This window comes from Salvelinus sp. IW2-2015, linkage group LG14 (assembly GCF_002910315.2).
Source record: "Salvelinus sp. IW2-2015 linkage group LG14, ASM291031v2, whole genome shotgun sequence".
Classification (NCBI taxonomy): domain Eukaryota; kingdom Metazoa; phylum Chordata; class Actinopteri; order Salmoniformes; family Salmonidae; genus Salvelinus; species Salvelinus sp. IW2-2015.
In genome coordinates, this window is record NC_036854.1 from 23761841 (window position 1) to 23780632 (window position 18792).

Below are 18792 nucleotides of genomic sequence, written 5' to 3' on the forward strand. Positions count from 1 at the left end.
AGGCGCGCTGGGCAGACGGGCGGCTCAGCGGCGCTGGGCAGACAGGGCGGCTCAGGCGGCGCTGGGCAGACGGTCAGGCGCGCTGGCAGAGGGCCTCTGCCGAGGCGCCACTGTAGCCTGGTGCGTGGGTGGGCGCCGCGAACTGGTGGTACCGGACTGGAGGCACGTACCACTGGGCGAGTGCGGGGAGCAGGAACAGGGCGTACAGGGCTCTGGAGACGCACAGGAGGCTTGGTGCGTGGTGCGGAACTGGTGGTACCGGGCTGGGGACACGCACCTCAAGGCTAGTGCGGGGAGAGGAACAGGGCGTACTGGACTCTGGAGATGCACAGGAAGCTTGGTGCGTGGTGTTGGCACTGGTGGTACTGGGCTGGTGCGAGGAGCTGCCACAGGCGGACTGTGCGTGGAGAAGGCACCGGATAGACCGGACCGTGGAGGCGCACTACAGGCTCGAGCACCGAGCCTGCCCAACCGTACCTGGCTGAATACTCCCCGTGGCCATGCCAGTGCGGCGAGGTGGAATCAGCCGCACTGGGCTATGAACACGTATGGAGACACCATACGTAGGGCTGGAACCATATCAGGCCAAACTAGAAAACCCCACATAGAAACAGACAACATAGAATGCCCACCCCAACGCACCCCTGACATACTAACTAAAGACAAAACAAAGGAAAATAAAGGTCAGAACGTGACAAAATACTTGTATAGTGTCACAAAGTCATCGGTATCTCTCTTCTTTTTTTTGTGAGCCGCCCGTCTGCCCAGCGCCGCCTGAGCCGCCCGTCTGCCCTGAGCCGCCAGAGCCGCCCGTCTGCCCTGAGCCGCCAGAGCCGCCCGTTTGCCCTGAGCCGCCAGAGCTCTGAGCTGCCCCTCAGTCCGGAGCTGCCCCTCAGTCATGAGCTGCCCCTCAGTCCGGAGCTGCCCCTCAGTCCGGAGCTGCCCCTCAGTCCAGAGGCGCGCCTCAGTCCAGAGGCGCCCCTCAGTCCAGTGGGGCCATTTAGGAGGGTCGCCGTTCCTAGGAGGCCACAGAAGCGGACTAAAACTATGGTGGAGTGGGGGCCACGTCCAGCGCCAGAGCCGCCACCGTGGACAGATGCCCACCCAGACCCTCCCCTATAGGTTCAGGTTTTGCGGCCGGAGTCCGCACCTTGGGGGGGGGTACTGTCACGTTCTGACCTTTATTTTCCTTTGTCTTGTCTTTAGTTAGTATGATCAGGGCGAGAGTTGGGGTGGGCAGTTCTATGTTGTCTGTTTCTATGTGTTGTTTTCTAGTTTGGCCTGATATGGTTCTCAATCAGAGGCAGGTGTTTTGTGTTGTCTCTGATTGGGAACCATATTTAGGTAGTCTGTTTTGTATTGTGGGTTGTGGGTTATTGTCTATGTCTATGTGTAAGTTGCCTGTGTCTGCACTTTTCATATATAGCTTCACGTTCGTTCGTTTTGTTGTTTTTGTAAGTTTGTTTAGTGTTCTTCGTCTTCGTTATAATAAATAGAGAAGATGTATTCAAACCACACTGCGCTTTGGTCCGATCCTTACTCCTCCTCAGACGAGGAGGATTACGACGAACGTGACATATTTTCATCTTTAAGATTGTAACAACAAACGTCTTCTCTCAGTCTAGTGGACATCAAGAGACAGACAGCCCTCTTGGATGTTTTTACATATGGCTCATTGGCTTGAATAAGTTTCTGCTGCTTAGCTTGTCTTGTGAGACAACATTCGGCAGCCAGACCGAGTTCTCTGTCTGTACACGGTCCCAGAGCAATGCTGAATATGAATATCCCTCTGCACCATAAATCAATGTTAGGAGAGCAGTGTGTTAGAAATTGTTAGCAGTTGACCTCACATAGCGAAGGCTACATTAGAAAGTGGGGATACCCCACAACAGAACAACTCATTGATTTACTGCCTGCATTGCCAGGGAGGTTGTTTGCAGTTTGTACTAGARAATTATCCTTCCCATTCAATTGACTGGGTGTAAGGTTAGGTGGGCCAGCAAGGCTAGATGAAAGGAAGCCAAGAAATCTGCAGAGCGTTTTAATTACTCTGTGGTTGAAACTCGATACAGAGACATCACACTTCACCCGTGGATATCAATAGCCTTTTACCTGGGTCGTATTCATTACTGCACACTGGCAAAATGTTTTTCAATAGAGAACAAAAACAAGTGTTTCTTATTTTACAAGTTCAGGTATTCATTCCCTGTTTCAGATCATTTTTTTCAGTTTGGTGCCTAATGAACATGGCCCTGAACTTGTCAGTGTGAAATGATCTCATCATTGCAATCATATCACCAAGCATCTTCCCTGATGTGATGCTCTCTGTGAACAACAGGGGTCCACGTAGAGAGGATAGTTTGCAGCAACAATTTCTAATTCCAATTATGCTTGTGCACGTACTAGTCCCAAAAAGGTCACTGACACTAGGGCTGTTTCCATGGCGCCCTGTCATGCACACAGGGGAGGCTAACAGGAATTGAGATCCAGCAAACACGGTATCCATCCTCAGCGGAGTCATGTGATCAAAAAAGCCCTCTGCAGAGTCCCTCTAGGGGTTACTGCGGTGACAGACGTGTTCGAATTACCCCTGTGTCACTCGCCTCTCTTGTCACAAGTTGCTGACACACGCACGTCAGGAGGACACGGCAGTGCTCGGGGTGTGGTGAGAAACAGTCAGTCTGTCACCACAAAGGTAATGTCCTACAGAACAGCTATTGTGGTACCAGTTTCCCTCTGTAAGCAAAACAACAGAGACCATTGGAGGGCGCTAGCGGCCCTTGGGAGGCCACACTAGGTGTCACCCATCCTTCTGAGGACCAGGAGCTGGGAGGGAGAGACACGGGGGATGCCGCCTTGCAGTTCCCCTGAGACTCCAGACGGGTCTCTTGGTCTTGTGTGTGTACAGTGGGGTCTGAAATGATTGCATTCTCATTTAGACGCCCAAACCCACCACTGGTGTGTGTGGCCAAAGAGCTCTATTTTCATGTCATCTGACCAAAGCACCGGTTCCAATCCAAGTGACAATGCTGTTTAGCAGACTCCCGGCGTTGACATTTGTTGGATGACATGAAAATAGAGCTCTTTAGCCACACACATCAGTGGTGGGTTTGGCGTTGAAATGAGAATGCATAAGCAGAAAATAACACCATACCTACTGTAAAACATGGTGGGGGATCTTTGATGTTATGGGGCTATTTTGCTTCCCCTGGTCCTGGGGCCCTTACCCAGTACCAGGACATTTTAGCCAAAAACCTGGTTGCCTCTGCYAGGAGGCTGAAACTTGGCTGCAAGTGGATCTTCCAGCAAGACAATAACCTCAAGCGCACATCAAAATCCACAAAGAAATGGTTCATTTGCCACAATTAACCATTTTGCAATGGTCATCTCAGTCTCTGGACGAAAACCCATTGAAAACCTGTGGTTTGAATTGAAGAGGGCGGTCCATAAGCGCAGACGAAGGATATCAAGGATTTGGAAGGATTCTTCTGTATTGAGGAATGGTTTAAGATCTCTCCCAATGTGTTCTCCAACTCATAAAAACTTTTAGAAAAAGGCTCAGTGCCGTTATCTTGGCACGGTAAGGTATTGAAAACAGGGGTGTCAATCATTTGACCCCTACATTATTTTGAAAAAATATCTTACTTGTTAAACAAAATCTCTCTCTGAGCAATTGTATTAGTATAACTTAAAACTCAGTAAATTATGTATTTATTTTATAGTMTTTTTTGTTCATCTTGTGTGTGGGTAAATTTGTGTGTATATGCCTGTCTGAATGTGTATCTGCACGTGTGTGACTGTATGTGTGTAAATGTGTATGTGTTTGTGTATCTGCATGTGTATGTGTGTGTACAGCACACGTGCCTCATGGAAAAGCGGGCGTCACACACAGGAGTCATTTAAGTGAGGATGGCGGATTAGCGGTGGTTGGGGGAGCCGGTGACTACAGTATTCATATGCCTGCTTCCCCATGGTTATTTCTGTCCCCCTTGCAGGTCACCCTGGCCTTCCCCCGCCACAGAAGCAATTTTTAGTGTTTGCGGACTCAAGGGGAGATGCCACGAACCACAACATTCATCAACCAGACCAGAGCAGCTGAGAAATGGAACCCCGAGGAGCTATAAGGGTGCAATTGCGGCCCCTAATTCAAGGCGTTTCTTAATGTGGGCATTCCTGCATATGCAGGAACCCCTCTTTATACTTCTATTGGTCAATTTTTAAGTTAGAACAGGCGGGAGGCGGGGGCGCTCCACTACAGTAGGTGGCATTAATGCACAATAATGTTGGATGCCAGCCGCCAATAACCCCCACAGAAGGAGCGGGGGTGACAATGATAGCTAGCTAAACGTATACCGGTAGACGGTGTCCTTCGCCCCCCCACCTGTCGGGCACTGCTTTCCTGCAGTTCTGTTAATGACGGTGAGGGTTGGTGTTTGGCAGGCAGGAACGAAGGACACTGTTTACTAGCTTAGCCAGCTAGTCCTAAGGAGGACTCCGGTACACAGCAGGTGGGGGTGACACCGTGTGCTAGCTAACTAGTAAGCTAGTTAGCAGATGGTGTCGCGAACTATCAAGCTAGCTAGTACACGGTGTCGCCCTAGCCTCCCGTCTGCTGTGCTAGTGGGAGGCAGAGACGACCAGAAGACAGTGGCCTTTATTTACCTTTTGACCCACAAGCATGAATATGTTATTCACATCAGGTACGGAGTAAAGTTTCCCCTATAGGTACAGATCTAGGATAAGATTCCCTTACCCTAAATCTAACCTTAACCATTAGTGGGGGGAATGCAAAGCTGACCCAAGATCATTTCCCCTCCTCCCTTCCACCATCACTCCAGCTGCTATGGCGATGACATGCCAGGCTGCCCACTCTCTCCTTCCCCGCTTCAAATCAAATTGTATTTGTCACATGCGCCGAATACAGGTGTAGACCTTACAGTGAAATGCTTACTTACAAGCTCTTAACCAACAATACAGTTAAGAAAATACCTAAAATAAATAAATAAATAAAAAGTAAGAAGGAAACAAATAATTAAAAAGCAGCAGTAAATAACAATAGTGGGTCTATATACAGAGGTACCAGTTCAGAGTCAATGTGCGGGGGCACTGGTGTCGAGGTAGTTGAGGTAATTATGTACATGCAGGTAGGGTTATTAAAGTGGCCATGCATAGATGATAACAGAGAGTAGTAGCAGCGTGGGGGGGGGCAAATAGTTCAGGAGTCTTATGGCTTGGGGTAGAAGCTCTTGGACCTAGACTTGGCGCTCCTGGTACCGCTTGCCGTGCGGTAGCAGAGAGAACAGTCTATGACTAGCGTGGCTGGAGTCTTTGACAATTTTTAGGGCCTTCCTCTGACACCGCCTGGTATAGAGGTCCTGAATGGCAGGAAGCTTGGCCCCGGTGATGTACTGGGCCGTATGCACTACCCTCTGTAGTGCCTTGCGGTCGGAGGCCGAGCAGTTGCCATTCCAGGCAGTGATGCAACCCTTCAGGATGCTCTCAATAGTGCAGCTGTAAAACCTTTTGAGGATCTAAGAACCCATGCCAAATATTTTCAGTCTCCTGAGGGGGAATAGGTTTTGTTGTGCCCTCTTCACGACTGTCTTTGTGTGCTTAGACCATGTTAGTTTGTTGGTGATGTGGACGCCAAGGAACTTGAAGCTCTCAACCTGCTCCACTACAGCCCCGTCGATGAGAATGGGGACGTGCTCTGTCCTCCTTTTCCTGTAGTCCACAATCATCTCCTTTGTCTTGATGACGTTGAGGGAGAGGTTGTTTTCCTTGCACCACATGGTCAGGTCTCTGACCTCCTCTCTATAGGCTGTCTCATCGTTGTCAGTGATCAGGCCTACCACTGTTGTGTCATCAGCAAACTTAAGGATGGTGTTGGAGTTGTGCCTGGCCGTGCAGTCATGAGTGAACAAGGAGTACAAGAGGAGACTGAGCACGCACCCCTGAGGGGCCACCGTGTTGAGGATCAGCGTGGCGGATGTGTTGTTACCTACCCTTACCAGCTGGGGGCGGCCCGTCAGGAAGTCTAGGATCCTAGAGATTTACACAGTTATCAAAATGTCACACAAGGGTAAGCCTACAGCAAACACAGCCCTTATTTTAAGTGTTTCTAAAATTCCCTATGGGAAAAATGAATGGTGGAAAAACGATTGTGGAGACATTTCCTTGTTTGACCGCTAGGTTTTATGACTCATACTGTGGTACTCTATAAGGATCGAGAGAAGCCTGCAGGGACAGATATCCTGAAGAGCAGGGGTCTGTTCAGAAGGGTATAATGTTACAAAATGTTCAGATAGAAATGTATTTTGTAGAACAGGTATGATATTCTGCCATGCAGAATTGGAGATTGTGTCAGCTCTATTCATGACATTTTTATCTGCAACGTCCTGTAACGTTTCACCTCACTGGTTACACCCCAGGAGGAAACATGGTGACATTGATTCACTTCCTCAAAACATGGGCTGTGTTCAGTCTGGCACACTGTAGCAAAATATTTTTTGGAACAGAAAAGGAACATCTATGATMTTATTGGATGAGTTTAGGTAGTACCTCCCACCTCGCTTCGAAGCGTTTTCTTCCTACTGAACACGACCTCCGTTTCACAGCTGAAAGAGAATCTGTAATGTAAACCATTGGCTCTCGGTGGCCAAATGAAAGACGCCACTGTTAAACAACGGCCACAGGCCAAAGCAAACACAGGCTTTAGTTACTGTACCTGGAGACCGCTCTGCAGCGGTGTCACATTCAGTGCCCGAGTCAATAGAAAATGAGGAAGTTAGCATGGCAACAAACCTGGCAGAAGCAATCCCAGCACCATAAATCACAATTCAATACTTATTTATTGTGCTGTTTTTAGGTGTGGAAAACAAGGGTTTGCTTACCCATACGACCCAAAGACATTTAAAATACAAGATTTGAATGATGTTTGATTGACAAATGTTGTAATGTTGCGCTATTAATATTTTTTTCTTATTTTCAAATTAGGGGGTGGGCCTTCATTAAAACATTTCTCATGTTTCATTATGTACTGTACTATGAGTTCAGATCAAGAGCTCACAATTATATCACACATTCTTATGACAGTGACATACTTTAATTCACCATCTACATTTCCAATATATCAGAGAGAGAATGTCTCCAATTAAAATGTATGGACGTTTGAACATAAACCCAAATAGGAGTTTAAGTGTGTCATCTCAAAGTGAAGGGAAGTGCACAGACACCTTTTGAAGCGTGTCACACACATCAATAACCAACAGTTGTGTAGTACATCAAACACTAAGTACACGAGGCAGAGGAAAAACCAGACAAGCTTTCAGGATCTTCATGACCATCAGTTTATTCCAGCACAAGTTCTTTGTGTGGTAAAATGGCTGTGTAGCTAGGAAGAAAGGGAGGAGTACAAAATGGAAAATTACAGACAGTTTCTAGTATTGTTTGTTAAAATTCCTGACATAGTATTTTTTTTATCTCTTCCTAAAACCATATCTAGGAAAATAATATTATTTTCCCCTGCCTTTCTTTGGAGAGACACTACATTTTTCTGTCACTCTCTCACATTGAAAGGCAATCTCACGGGACCGGCATGAAGATGACACCTAAAATGGACTCCAAATGGACTCTATCTCCCGAACCAGCCAGCCCTCTGCATTTCATACACAGCCTCTGTTACTGTACAGTATTTCCACGGTTTCGGAGGTGACGACTAAAGTCCATTCCGTTTGAATTACTTAAACATCATGATTTTGGCTGTTCATCCAATTTGTAAATTCTTCTGTGTGGCTTTTTCCCCCATTAAAAACCATGGTAATAATAACAATTATGGAACAGAACTGCTGTATCATTGCTGGGCCGTGACTGAATTCCCTTCCAACGTGAAGAGTGATTTGGAATTCTTTATTTTTATGTTTCAAATAAAAAAACTTGATGCCCTACCACTAGACACTATCTTGGTACCACCATAAGATTTACAAAGGCTAGATGGAGATCAGTAAGATGGCAATATCTCCACCAAGCCCTATAATAGTCTAGATTGGTGTATGCAGTATTGCAAATCTCCTATCAAGTCCCTTTTAAATCTACAAGTTGGAATCAGCCTAGGTTKAAGATGACAAGATTAAGACAACGGGATTCTAATATCCCATAACTCTTTGCAAAAATGGGACCAGCGTTGCTAGTTAGCAACGGTGCTAGTTGTTAACAATGGTGCTGGTCCAATTAATTTGTTTATTTTCAAACACTGCCGCATAGAATTATTATGTTGTCTTAACCTGTATTTTTTGGGCCTAGGAATCCATCAGTGTCTTTAGGTGGAGGGCCTCTGTCCCTGTTCTAATACTTCAGAAAGGCCTCCTTCCTTCCTTGTTTTGTTGAGGTAAGCACATATCGATAAGAGATTGGATATGTGTAGACGAGGTAACCACCCTGTGACTTACACTAATCCAACCAGTTCAGATGGGCGATTTCTTCAAGGTAGGAAGGAAAGGATGCATTGCTCATGTATCCCAACAGGGCCATATGTGTATCACTGAGCATTGTGACAGTGCAGGAGCTGAGAGCCTGGCCGAGCTCTCTGGGTTCATGAAGCACACATAAAATAACATCCATGTCAGAGGTCAAACCAAAGGTCAAGGAACAGGGAAGTAACACAGAACTGACAGGTCTCGAAACAATTGTTATTTTTATCGTTTTTAAAGTTTTTTTTTTAAACATTCATGATATTTCAAAACTAAAAACAAATAAGAAATAGTCGGACCAAGAGAGAGAGATAATATCGGTTGCAGTCACTCACAACAATGAATTTCTTCCTCAGCTTCATTATTTACAAGATTAAATATACTCATGGCATAAGGACAAAAGTTCAAGTAATTTAAAAATGAAATAATAACTGACCACTAAGAGTGATTTGCTGCCACAACGCAGATATCGCAGATCAGTGCGACACCAATTATATATATATATATATATATATATATATAAATATATATATATATATATATATATATATATATATTAAAAAAAGAGGGGAGGAAAAAGTCAACCACACACACTCACTTAGGCAGGTTAACGCTGTAAATGTACAGTAATGATACCTAGGAGTTTGTAAGCCAAAATGTAAATTTTAGAATGCCGAGCATTAGGGTAGCTCCGCCTATAAAAAGTATATTTTTCTGATGTCATTCCCCACCCCATGACACTAAGCATATGGCTTAAATATTTGTAAAACTATGGAGTCCAATGGGGAGAAATTCAGCTTTGTCTGCCTTTTTCAGTTTGGCTCACTGAGACAGTCCTATATGGGCAGAGATCCACTCTGCTCTGTGTAGCTGCATCATATCTGTGTGTGTGTGTGTGTGTGTGTGTGTGTGTGTGTGTGTGTGTGTGTGTGTGTGTGTGTGTGTGTGTGTATGTGTACAAGTGAGGGCAGGGGATGTTGAGATTCCATCACCGGGTGTTAAAGGAGTTATTTTTCAGGGAGGGGGTCTATCAGAGTGCTGTCCCAATGTGCCATCAGTGTTTCGTCATCAGATATTGGGCACTGCCCCCCCCCCCCCCACGCCACCGGGTTCCGGAACCACCTACCACCCCACGTTGTGGAAACAGTCTTAACAAGAGCCTGACATCGTTGCCAGCTTCCCTTTAGGCCCAGACGGGGGGCCGCCAGTGTAAACAAGAAGATTCCCCTTCAGTCAGTCAGCTCAGAATACAGTCTTAGACAGACACATAGTAAAGTAAAAGTCTCGAAGACGACAAGGTAGGTGGACTACGACAACACCAACGACGATAACAAATGCAATGGCCGTTGTTAGGGGGAGAGGGGGTGGTTAGAGGGCGGGGCAAATTAAAATAAACAAAATAAAAACAAACAGCTACCGTTCAGGAATATTTCCTGGAGTGGGGGAGGGGTAGGGGGCAGTATGGATCCTTTTAGTGCAATGAAGGCCAGAAAAACTGGCCAGACGTGGTAGTCTCTGATCGGGTACATACAACAGCCCCCTCTCTCTGTAATGTGGGCCCAACCATCTAATCAACAGGCCTGGAGAGAAGTCCAAAAAGGGGGGGGGGGGTACGTGGACAGACACAATGCACAAACACACGCTGTAAAACTACACCTAAAGACCAGGGAGAGAGTCCACTTGAGAACAATTTCAGTTGTAGTCCTGAGCCTCATTCTTGATCTGAGAGTAAAACCGGGTGTGTGGGTGAGTTCAGTTGAAGTGTACGAAGACGTGTGTAAACAGAAAAAGTGTGTGAGAAATGAGAGACCATCACCTAGATTGGCGCAGGTGTGTATCCAATAAGTTAGTGTGTGTAAACATGATTCATGTTCAAAATTAGGGGCTTCAGTCAATCATGTGTGTGTTTGTCTATCCGTCCGTCCGTCCGTGTGTGTCGGTATTCATGTATGCAGGAAGGGAAAAAAGACTCCAACATAATCTTCTTTTTTTTTTCCAGTCCCTCCTGCTTTTTGCAAAATGTACATTCAATCCATCGTAGGGAGGAGGGATGGTACTRGGGAGGGTGCTCTATTGGCTGATCCAGGAACAGTGCCAACAGGATCCGGTCCACTTTAAAGAACCTCCTTAAAAACGCCATCCTCCTCAGTGCACTCAGAACAAACAGCAGTAGAAGTACTGAAGGACGCTGTACCACAGGTAGCCCGAGGCAAAGGCCAGGAATTGGATGACGCAGAGCTGCACAGGGTCGAGGGTCATCGCCCGSGAGACAGCCTCCTTCTGGCCTTTCGGCGGAGGGAAGGCTCCTGTTATGGGGGGCACAGGAAATACTATGGTCAGCTTCATTGTGATCACATCTCAATGTGGACAATCACGATTTTATGAAGAGACAATAGTGATAGGCAGAGAGAGAGGGCAGAAAGAGAGAGAAAAGAGGTAGGTAAGAAAGAGAGAATTAAAAGAGGCCAGAGAGCGAGAGAGAGTGATAGAGGGCAGAGAGAGAATTCAGAGTGAAAAAGGCCAGAGAGAAACAGAGCTGAGAGAGAGTGATAGATAGAGGCCAGAGAGAGAGAGAGAATTCAGACAGAGTGATAAAGGCCAGAGAGAAACAGAGCTGAGAGAGAGAGTTACCAGAGAGGGAGAGAGATAGATAGAGAGGCCAGAGTGAGTGAGAGAAACTGAGAGAAGCAGTGCGGTGAACACAGACCTGTTTCGTAGAAATGGGCCAGTAGATCCTCCTTCTCCACAAACCTCTGGTACAGCCAGTCTGTCAGGGGTTTGGTCTCCACCGGAACCTCCTTTATGGGGTACACCCTGAGAGCGAGGAGRAGAGAGAGTTTTATTTAACTTGATTTATTGATTTAATATGTTCCTGCATGTATGCAGTTACACTTTCCATGCCCATGAAGTACTTGAGAGATGGAGCGTGAGAAGGAGAGAGAGAGAAAAAAAAGAGAGGGAAAGAGAAAAGAGATATCAGTATTAAGTTCTTCTCAGTGAAGGCTGGCTGGATTGAGTGGAATCTGAAGCAGTTGTCCACACTGTCTCCTCCTCACTCCCTTATCCGTCTATCACAACGCTGTGTGTGTGTGTGTGTGTGTGTGTGTGTGTGTGTGTGTGTGTGTGTGTGTGTGTGTGTGGTGTGGTGAGGTGTGAGCTGCAATCCAATTCGGTTAACGTGTGCGTTAGAGTGTGTGTGGGTCTGTCTGTCTTTGTGTGTATGCACGTACACAGTGTAAAAAACACGAACACCTACTCTGTCCATGACATAGACAGACCAGGTGAAAGCTATGATCCCTTACTGATGTCACTTGTTAAATCCACTTTAATCATTATAGATGAAGGGATGGATTTTTAAGCCTCGAGACAATTGAGACGTATTGTGTATGTGTGCCAGTGTGTGTGTGTATGTGTGTGCGCGCATGTCCATCTCTCTGTGTGTGTGTGTGTGTGTGTGTGTGTGTGTGTGTGTGTGTGTGTGTGTGTGTGTGTGTGTGTGTGAGCAGCACGAGCCTCAGCTCTTTCAGGAGACTTCGTTAGCAGGCAGGACAGTCATGGTGACAGGGGAGACAGTTGTGCTGATAGGGAAGCCAGCCTGAAGGGATCCATCCCTGCCCTGCTCCTGACTCCACAGCGCTACAGACACAGAAACAGCAGGCCCAGCAAACAGAGAAATGCCGCAAGGTAAAATAGGCCTACAGTATATAGGCTACCTTACCTAGCCTGGTCCCAGATCTATTTGTGTGGTCTTGCCAACTACAAAAACAGCAGGCCCAGCAAACAGCAATGCAGCAACGAAAAAAAAAGAAAAAAAAGGCCCATAAGCTACCTCACCTAGCCTGGTCCCAGATCTTGTTTGTGCAGTATTACCAACTTGGTAGAGAGTTGAATGCTGCAAGGGAAAACAGGTCTATATAGGCTAAGGCTACCTCAGCTATCCTGGTCGCTCCCAGATCTTGTTTGTGAGGTCTTGACAACGTGGCAACTTAGCACAAACAGATCACCGACCAGGTAATAATAAGTAACCTGCCCAAATGAGAGAAACCCCAAACTAAGTGACTATATCTGGGCTAAAAAACAGCTGCCTGCTGGTCGGAGTGCTGTTCCATTGTTGCATTAGTCAGTTCCAATTTCGCAGGCCCTGTGTGAAAACCGCCTGTACCACCAAGGCACGAGTGAATATATGAGAAGATTGGATAGGTAGAAACAATATGGTAGTAGCTTGACCATGCTCTCTGATAGGCTGTGATTCAGCCATATTGCTTATACCAAATCCAATCCCGTCAGAGCCAAGGCTACAGTCCTACTAAATAAGAGAAGGCTAACACAGAAAGTCAACAAACAAGCATACAGACTATAACCAAATACATAATGTTTTGTGAAAAATCCAACTCATCTCCCATGACAAAATCCTTGAATAGAAAAGCTACACAACTCATCTACTACAATGCTAACATCTACAGTACTGGACAGGATGACAATGAATCAGCAATAGGGATGCTAGCAAGAGTCAATATAGCTCTGGTCCAGGTCATAGTGCACGTTCCACCACAATTCCAATAGTGGAGGAACGCACACGAACACGCTGGACCAGAGCTAGGGTCAATGATACTACGTGCTGTTCCTGTCTTGGCCAGCAGGTGTCCCTAGCGGGCTACTCTCTGTCCACACACCCACACACACACAAAGATCCAACTGAGAATCACCTTCAGACAGAAAAGAGGTTACCCTGGTTTCCTCTGGGGGAGATTCATCATTTCCCACGCAATCTCATTCATTTACTCACTACCCCTGCCAGAGAGAGAGGGACACCAGAGCCGTGTTCAGTAGGAGAAAATGTTTGGAAATGGGGAGGTGCTGCCTGAACTCGTCCAATAACAACCATACAGATTGTATTTTTTCATACACTGACCTACTGAAAACGATGTTGGAGATAAGGAATCGGGAGGGGTGCAGTATAGTACATTGAGAGGTAATTGATTAAGATGCGGTTATGGAAATGCTACATTGTGCAAGCAATAAGGCACATATTTCTACAGGTTAGAAATCTAGAGCCTGATGTTAGTGTTGTGTTTCGGGGCCTGTTCCAGACACAAACACAGCGTCAACTCTTTCAGCATCTCTCGGTGTGTGGTGCGTGTGTGTTTTCCCGGCCATGTCCCAGACACAAATAGTATGTGCGTGGCTGATTTCCCCCAGTCCAACCGAGGTGAACAGACTGTGAAAAAGCCCAATAATACATCACAACATATATCTCTAGGGCTGAAGATTCCAGTGTAACCCACCACTACCGCTTCAGCTTGATAAACAAATCAGGAAGATGGTAACTTGGCCTGTACATGCTTAGGTCACAGGGGATGGAACCAAAAGCATACACTTCCCCTCTTCACTCATACAAAACTACATTTTATAAGTTACAACAGAGATTCTGGACCAAAGTTCTGTCATTGTAACTACCCTAAGACTAAGAGCATCTTCCCACAGTACGAGGGCCGGAGTAGTCGCAGACGTATGTGTGTATACCACCGGCCAATACCATTATCTATCAGAGCTGAGCAGTGTGTTAAGTGTTTGACTGTGTGTGTGTGTGTGTGTAAACACACTGTGTTACTGACAGAAACATGGCATGTATTGCGCCGTTTTGACACAGCGTGCCCTGCAGAACACAACCCAGCTCCAGAACACTAGAGTGGACGAGAAAACACACACTGAAAATGAAACTGGGGTTCCCTAAATACTTCCTCTGCTTTTGAATTGATCTACAGCTAGTCAACAGTGGATCATGAAACAGAAGCCGTCTAATCCCAACTATAGTGTGAGTACCAAATGGCACCCAGAGCCGGTCAAAACTAGTGCACTATAGGAGTTGTTACATTTCAGTATACATGGCACCTAAAAACTCAATTGCGTAGACATCCAAGAAATTCAAGAAAACAAAGTGAGTGTACATAACATGCGATTCCTCCAGCACTACCATTTGGCAGAACCCACTTGGGTGGAATATAGTGATATAGGGAACAGGGTGGCCAATTGGGATGCAACCATAGGCTACATGAGAGCCAGCCATGGTTCCGCACACGCCTGTTTCAGTGTAGCATGCCTAACTAACCTATTACTAAGGCCCTCTCCGGTCCCGGTGTATGACGATAGCCCAGTAATCATAGAGCCTCGAGAGGGGAAAGAGAAGCTAGCTGGCTCTGGCCACTGAATGGGCGGTTTGGGCGTTTAGGCCTCGGTAAACGGAGCTACAAACCTGCCCTTTCCTCTGGCAAAGATAACCATGTAGGTTGATCCTTCTCTGGTGGCGTGGTGGATCCCTACTCGACTGCAGTAAGTGGAGCCTTTGGGTGGAGTATTATCTGCTGTTTAGAGGGGGGCTAGCTGGGGCAAATTTTCCTGTGAAAAAAAATCCCAAATGGTAATGTAGGCCTCGCAGACTCCCTTGAAAGAGTCTGCGAGGCCAAAAGAATGCCGGTAAACTAAAAACAAATTCCGCTCCTGTGCTCTAACACTGTTTGTTGTGCTGTGCAGCGGGGTGTAACGCGGCGCGTACTCCAGTGCTGAAGGGATGTGTTGGCGCTCCACTGACAGGCAGGCAGTGTGTTGGAGTAGGGCCATGGTGGCAGTGGCGCGCCACTCCTCTCTCCACCCTAACCCACTTGGCAGCAGCCCACCAGTTAACGAAACATCCTGCCATGGCGTGTGTGTAAGCACACGCGAGTGTGTGGGTGTGTGTATCTTCGAGTTTGTGTGTGAGGGTTCGGGTCTGAATTTGTATCTGTGAGCGTGTATCTGAGTATGCGTCTGATTACGGTGCAGTCGGCATGTGCCTTTTACTGAGGAGAGGCTTCCTTCTGGCCACTCTACCATAAAGGCCTGATTGGTGGTGTGCTGCAGAGATGGTTGTCAGCTCTACGAAGAGTCTTGGTGGTTCCAAATTGCTTCCATTTAAGAATGATGAAGGCCACAGTGTTCTTGGTGACCTTCAATGCTGCAGAAATGTTTTGRTACCCTTCCCCAGATCTGTGCCTCGACACAATCCTGTCTTGGAGCTCTACGGACAATTCATTTGACCTCATGGCTTGGTTTCTGTGGGACCTTATATATACAGGTATGCACCTTTCCAAATCATGTCCAATCAATTGAATTTACCACAGGTGGACTCCAACAAAGTTGTAGAAACATCTCAAGGATGATCAATGGAAACAGGATGCAGCAGAGCTCCATTTTGATTCTCAAAGCAAAATATCTAAATATTTATGTAAATAAGGTATGTTTTTTTATTTTAAATACATTTGCACAAATTTCTAAAAACCTTTATCATTAAGGAGTATTGTGTAGATTGATGAGTATTTTTATTTTATTTAATCCATTTTAGAATAAGGCTGTAATTTAACAAAATGTGGAAAAAGTCAAGGGGTCTGAATACTTTCCGAATGCACTGTATGTGCGGGTGTGTGTGTGCGTGCAGACAGAGCTGGCAAGGGATCAGATTCCTCCTGTTGATTACCTAACAGCCATTCTCATCATCCTGCGACTTGCGCACGGACGACAGATCAGAGATGAACCCGTGTGGCTCAGGTGGGTGCTTGCAATTGGGTTGTGGGTTCGATTCCCACCAGGGATCAGTAAGAACATCGGCTAAAATGACAAAATTGAAAAAAAAGAAGGGGGAAAAAAAGGGGGGGGAAAATAAGGAAAAAATTCATGGCTGTGTTCTTAGGCAAAATTGTGAGTGAGCCCACTCCCTTGGCAGAGAAGCAACCCCACACATGAATGGTCTCAGGATGCTTTACTGTTCGCATGACACAGGACTGATGGTAGCGCTCACCTTGTCTTCTCCGGACAAGCTTTTTTCCGGATGCCCCAAACAATCCGAAAGGGGATTCATCAGAAAAAATGACTTTACCCCAGTCCTCAGCAGTCCAATCCCTGTACCTTTTGCAGAATATCAGTCTGTCCCTGATGTTTTTCCTGGAGAGAAGTGGCTTCTTTGCTGCCCTTCTTGACACCAGGCCATCTTCCAAAAGTCTTCACCTCACTCTGCGTGCAGATGCACTCACACCAGCCTGCTGCCATTCCTGAGCAAGCTCTGTACTGGTGGTGCCCCGATCCCGCAGCTGAATCAACTTTAGGAGACAGTGCTGGCACTTGCTGGACTTTCTTGGGCGCCCTGAAAGCCTTCTTCACAACAATTGAACCGCTCTCCTTGAAGTTGATGGTTGGTTGATTTAGGTGCAATCTTACTGGCAGCAATATCCTTGCCTGTGAAGCCCTTTTTGTGCAAAGCAATGATGACGGCACGTGATCCTTTAAAGGTAACCATGCTTGACAGAGGAAGAACAATGATTCCAAGCACCACCCTCCTTTTGAAGCTTCCAGTCTGTTATTCGAACTCAATCAGCATGACAGAGTGATCTCCAGCCTTGTCCTCGTCAACACTCACAACACTGTGTTAACGAGAGAATCACTGACATGTCGTCAGCTGGTCCTTTTGTGGCAGGGCTGAAATACAGTGGAAATGTTTTTTGGGGATTCAGTTCATTTGCATGGCAAAGAGGGACTTTGCAATTAATTGCAATTCATCTGATCACTCATAACATTATGGAGTATATGCAAATTGCCATCATACAAACTGAGGCAGCAGACTTTGAAAATTAATATTTGTGTCATTCTCAAAACTTTTGGCCACGACTGTAGACCTGCACTGTCGCCATGGTAGCACATCACACGCACACCTTACCATTGACACTTGACCCGTGTGGCTGTATCCACTATCTACTGCCACAGGTCCTGTGAGGAGGGAACTGTTCTAACCAAGAGTGGTTTCTCATTGTAGAGAAACACAGAGGCCACTTTATAAGATCCAAAATGGTGACTGTGAGACCTGGTGGGACCTTGCTGTTACAGGATAATCAGAGAGGCATATATAAATCTAGGCTATATATACACACTGAACAAAAATCTAAACGCAACATACATGCAACAATTTCAAAGATTTGACATAGTTACAGTTCACAAAAGGAAATCAACTGAAATAAATGCATTAGGCCATAATCTATGGATTTCACATGATTGGGAATACATGACTGGTCACAGAAATCTTTTTTTTTAAAAGGTAGGGGCGTGTATCCGAAAACTAGTCAGTATCTGGTGTGACCACCATTTGCCTCATGCAGCGCGAGACATCTCCACACAGAGTTGATCAGGCTGTTRATTGTGGCCTGTGGAATGTTGTCCCACTCCTCTTCAATGGCTGTGCGAAGTTGCTGGATATTGCCGGAAACTGGAACACTCTGTCGTACACGTTGAATCAGAGCGTCAAAAACAGCTCAATGGGATGCTGGCCTTCTAGGCCACTGAAGACAGTTCCACTGTCCAGTGACTGTTCTTTTGCCCATCTTAATCTTTTATTTTTATTGGCTAGTCTGAGATATGGCTTTTTCTTTGCAACTCTGCCTAGAAGGCCAGCATCCCGGAGTCRCGTCTTCACTTTTTACGTTGAGACTGGTGTTTAGTGGGTACTATTTAATGAAGCTGCCAGTTGAGGACTTGTGAGGCATCTGTTTCTCAAACTAGACACTAACGTACCTCTTCCTCAGTTGTGCACCGGGGCCTCCCACTCCTCTTTCTATTCTGGTTAGAGCCCGTTTGCGCTGTTCTGTGAAGGCACTAGTACACAGCGTTGTACGAGATCTTCAGCTTCTTGGCAATTTCTCGCATGGAATAGCCTTCATTTCTCAGAACAAGAATAGACTGACAAGTTTCAGAAGGAAATGCTTTGTTTCTGGCCATTTTGAGTCTGTAATCGAACCCACAAATGCTGATGCTCCAGATACTCAACTAGTCTAAAGAAGGACAGTTTTATTGGTTCTTTAATTAGAACAACAGTTTTCAGCTGTGCTAACATACTTGCAAAAGGGTTTTCTAAATGATCAATTAGCCTTTTTAAATGATAAACTTGGATTAGCTAACACAACATGCCATTGGAACACAGGAGTGATGGTTGCTGATAATGAACCTCTGTACACCTATGTAGATATTCCATTAAAAATCAGCTTTTTCCAGATACAATAGTCATTTACAACATTAACAATGTCTACACTGTATTTCTGATCAATTTTATGTTATTTTAATGGACTTTTTTTTTCTTTCTTTTCTTTCAAAAACAAGAACACTTCTAAGTGATCCCGAACTTTGAACGGTAGCGTACATACAGTAGGTATCCTGGTCGGGTGTGTAAGTATGTAAATCCACCAGCCTACAGGTGTGTACAATTACAACTAATACAGAGGAACTTCCCTATTGCACAAACAAAGCCAGT

At 45.9% G+C, this 18792-nt stretch overlaps 1 protein-coding gene across 2 annotated transcripts in view; it reads right to left on the reverse strand.

Annotated features, from left to right (window-relative positions):
* Window positions 1-8986: 8986 nt before the first annotated feature.
* LOC111973078 (acyl-CoA:lysophosphatidylglycerol acyltransferase 1-like) overlaps window positions 8987-18792 on the reverse strand; it is an 85720-nt gene continuing 75914 nt past the window's right edge. For both annotated transcript variants that reach the window (XM_024000266.2, XM_024000264.2), the window contains exons 7-8: window positions 11176-11282; window positions 8987-10774 (exon numbers count right to left, since the gene is read on the reverse strand). In XM_024000266.2, coding sequence (XP_023856034.1) covers window positions 10623-10774; window positions 11176-11282 — 259 coding nt within the window. In that variant the 3' untranslated portion in view covers window positions 8987-10622. The remainder of the gene's footprint in view (window positions 10775-11175; window positions 11283-18792) is intronic.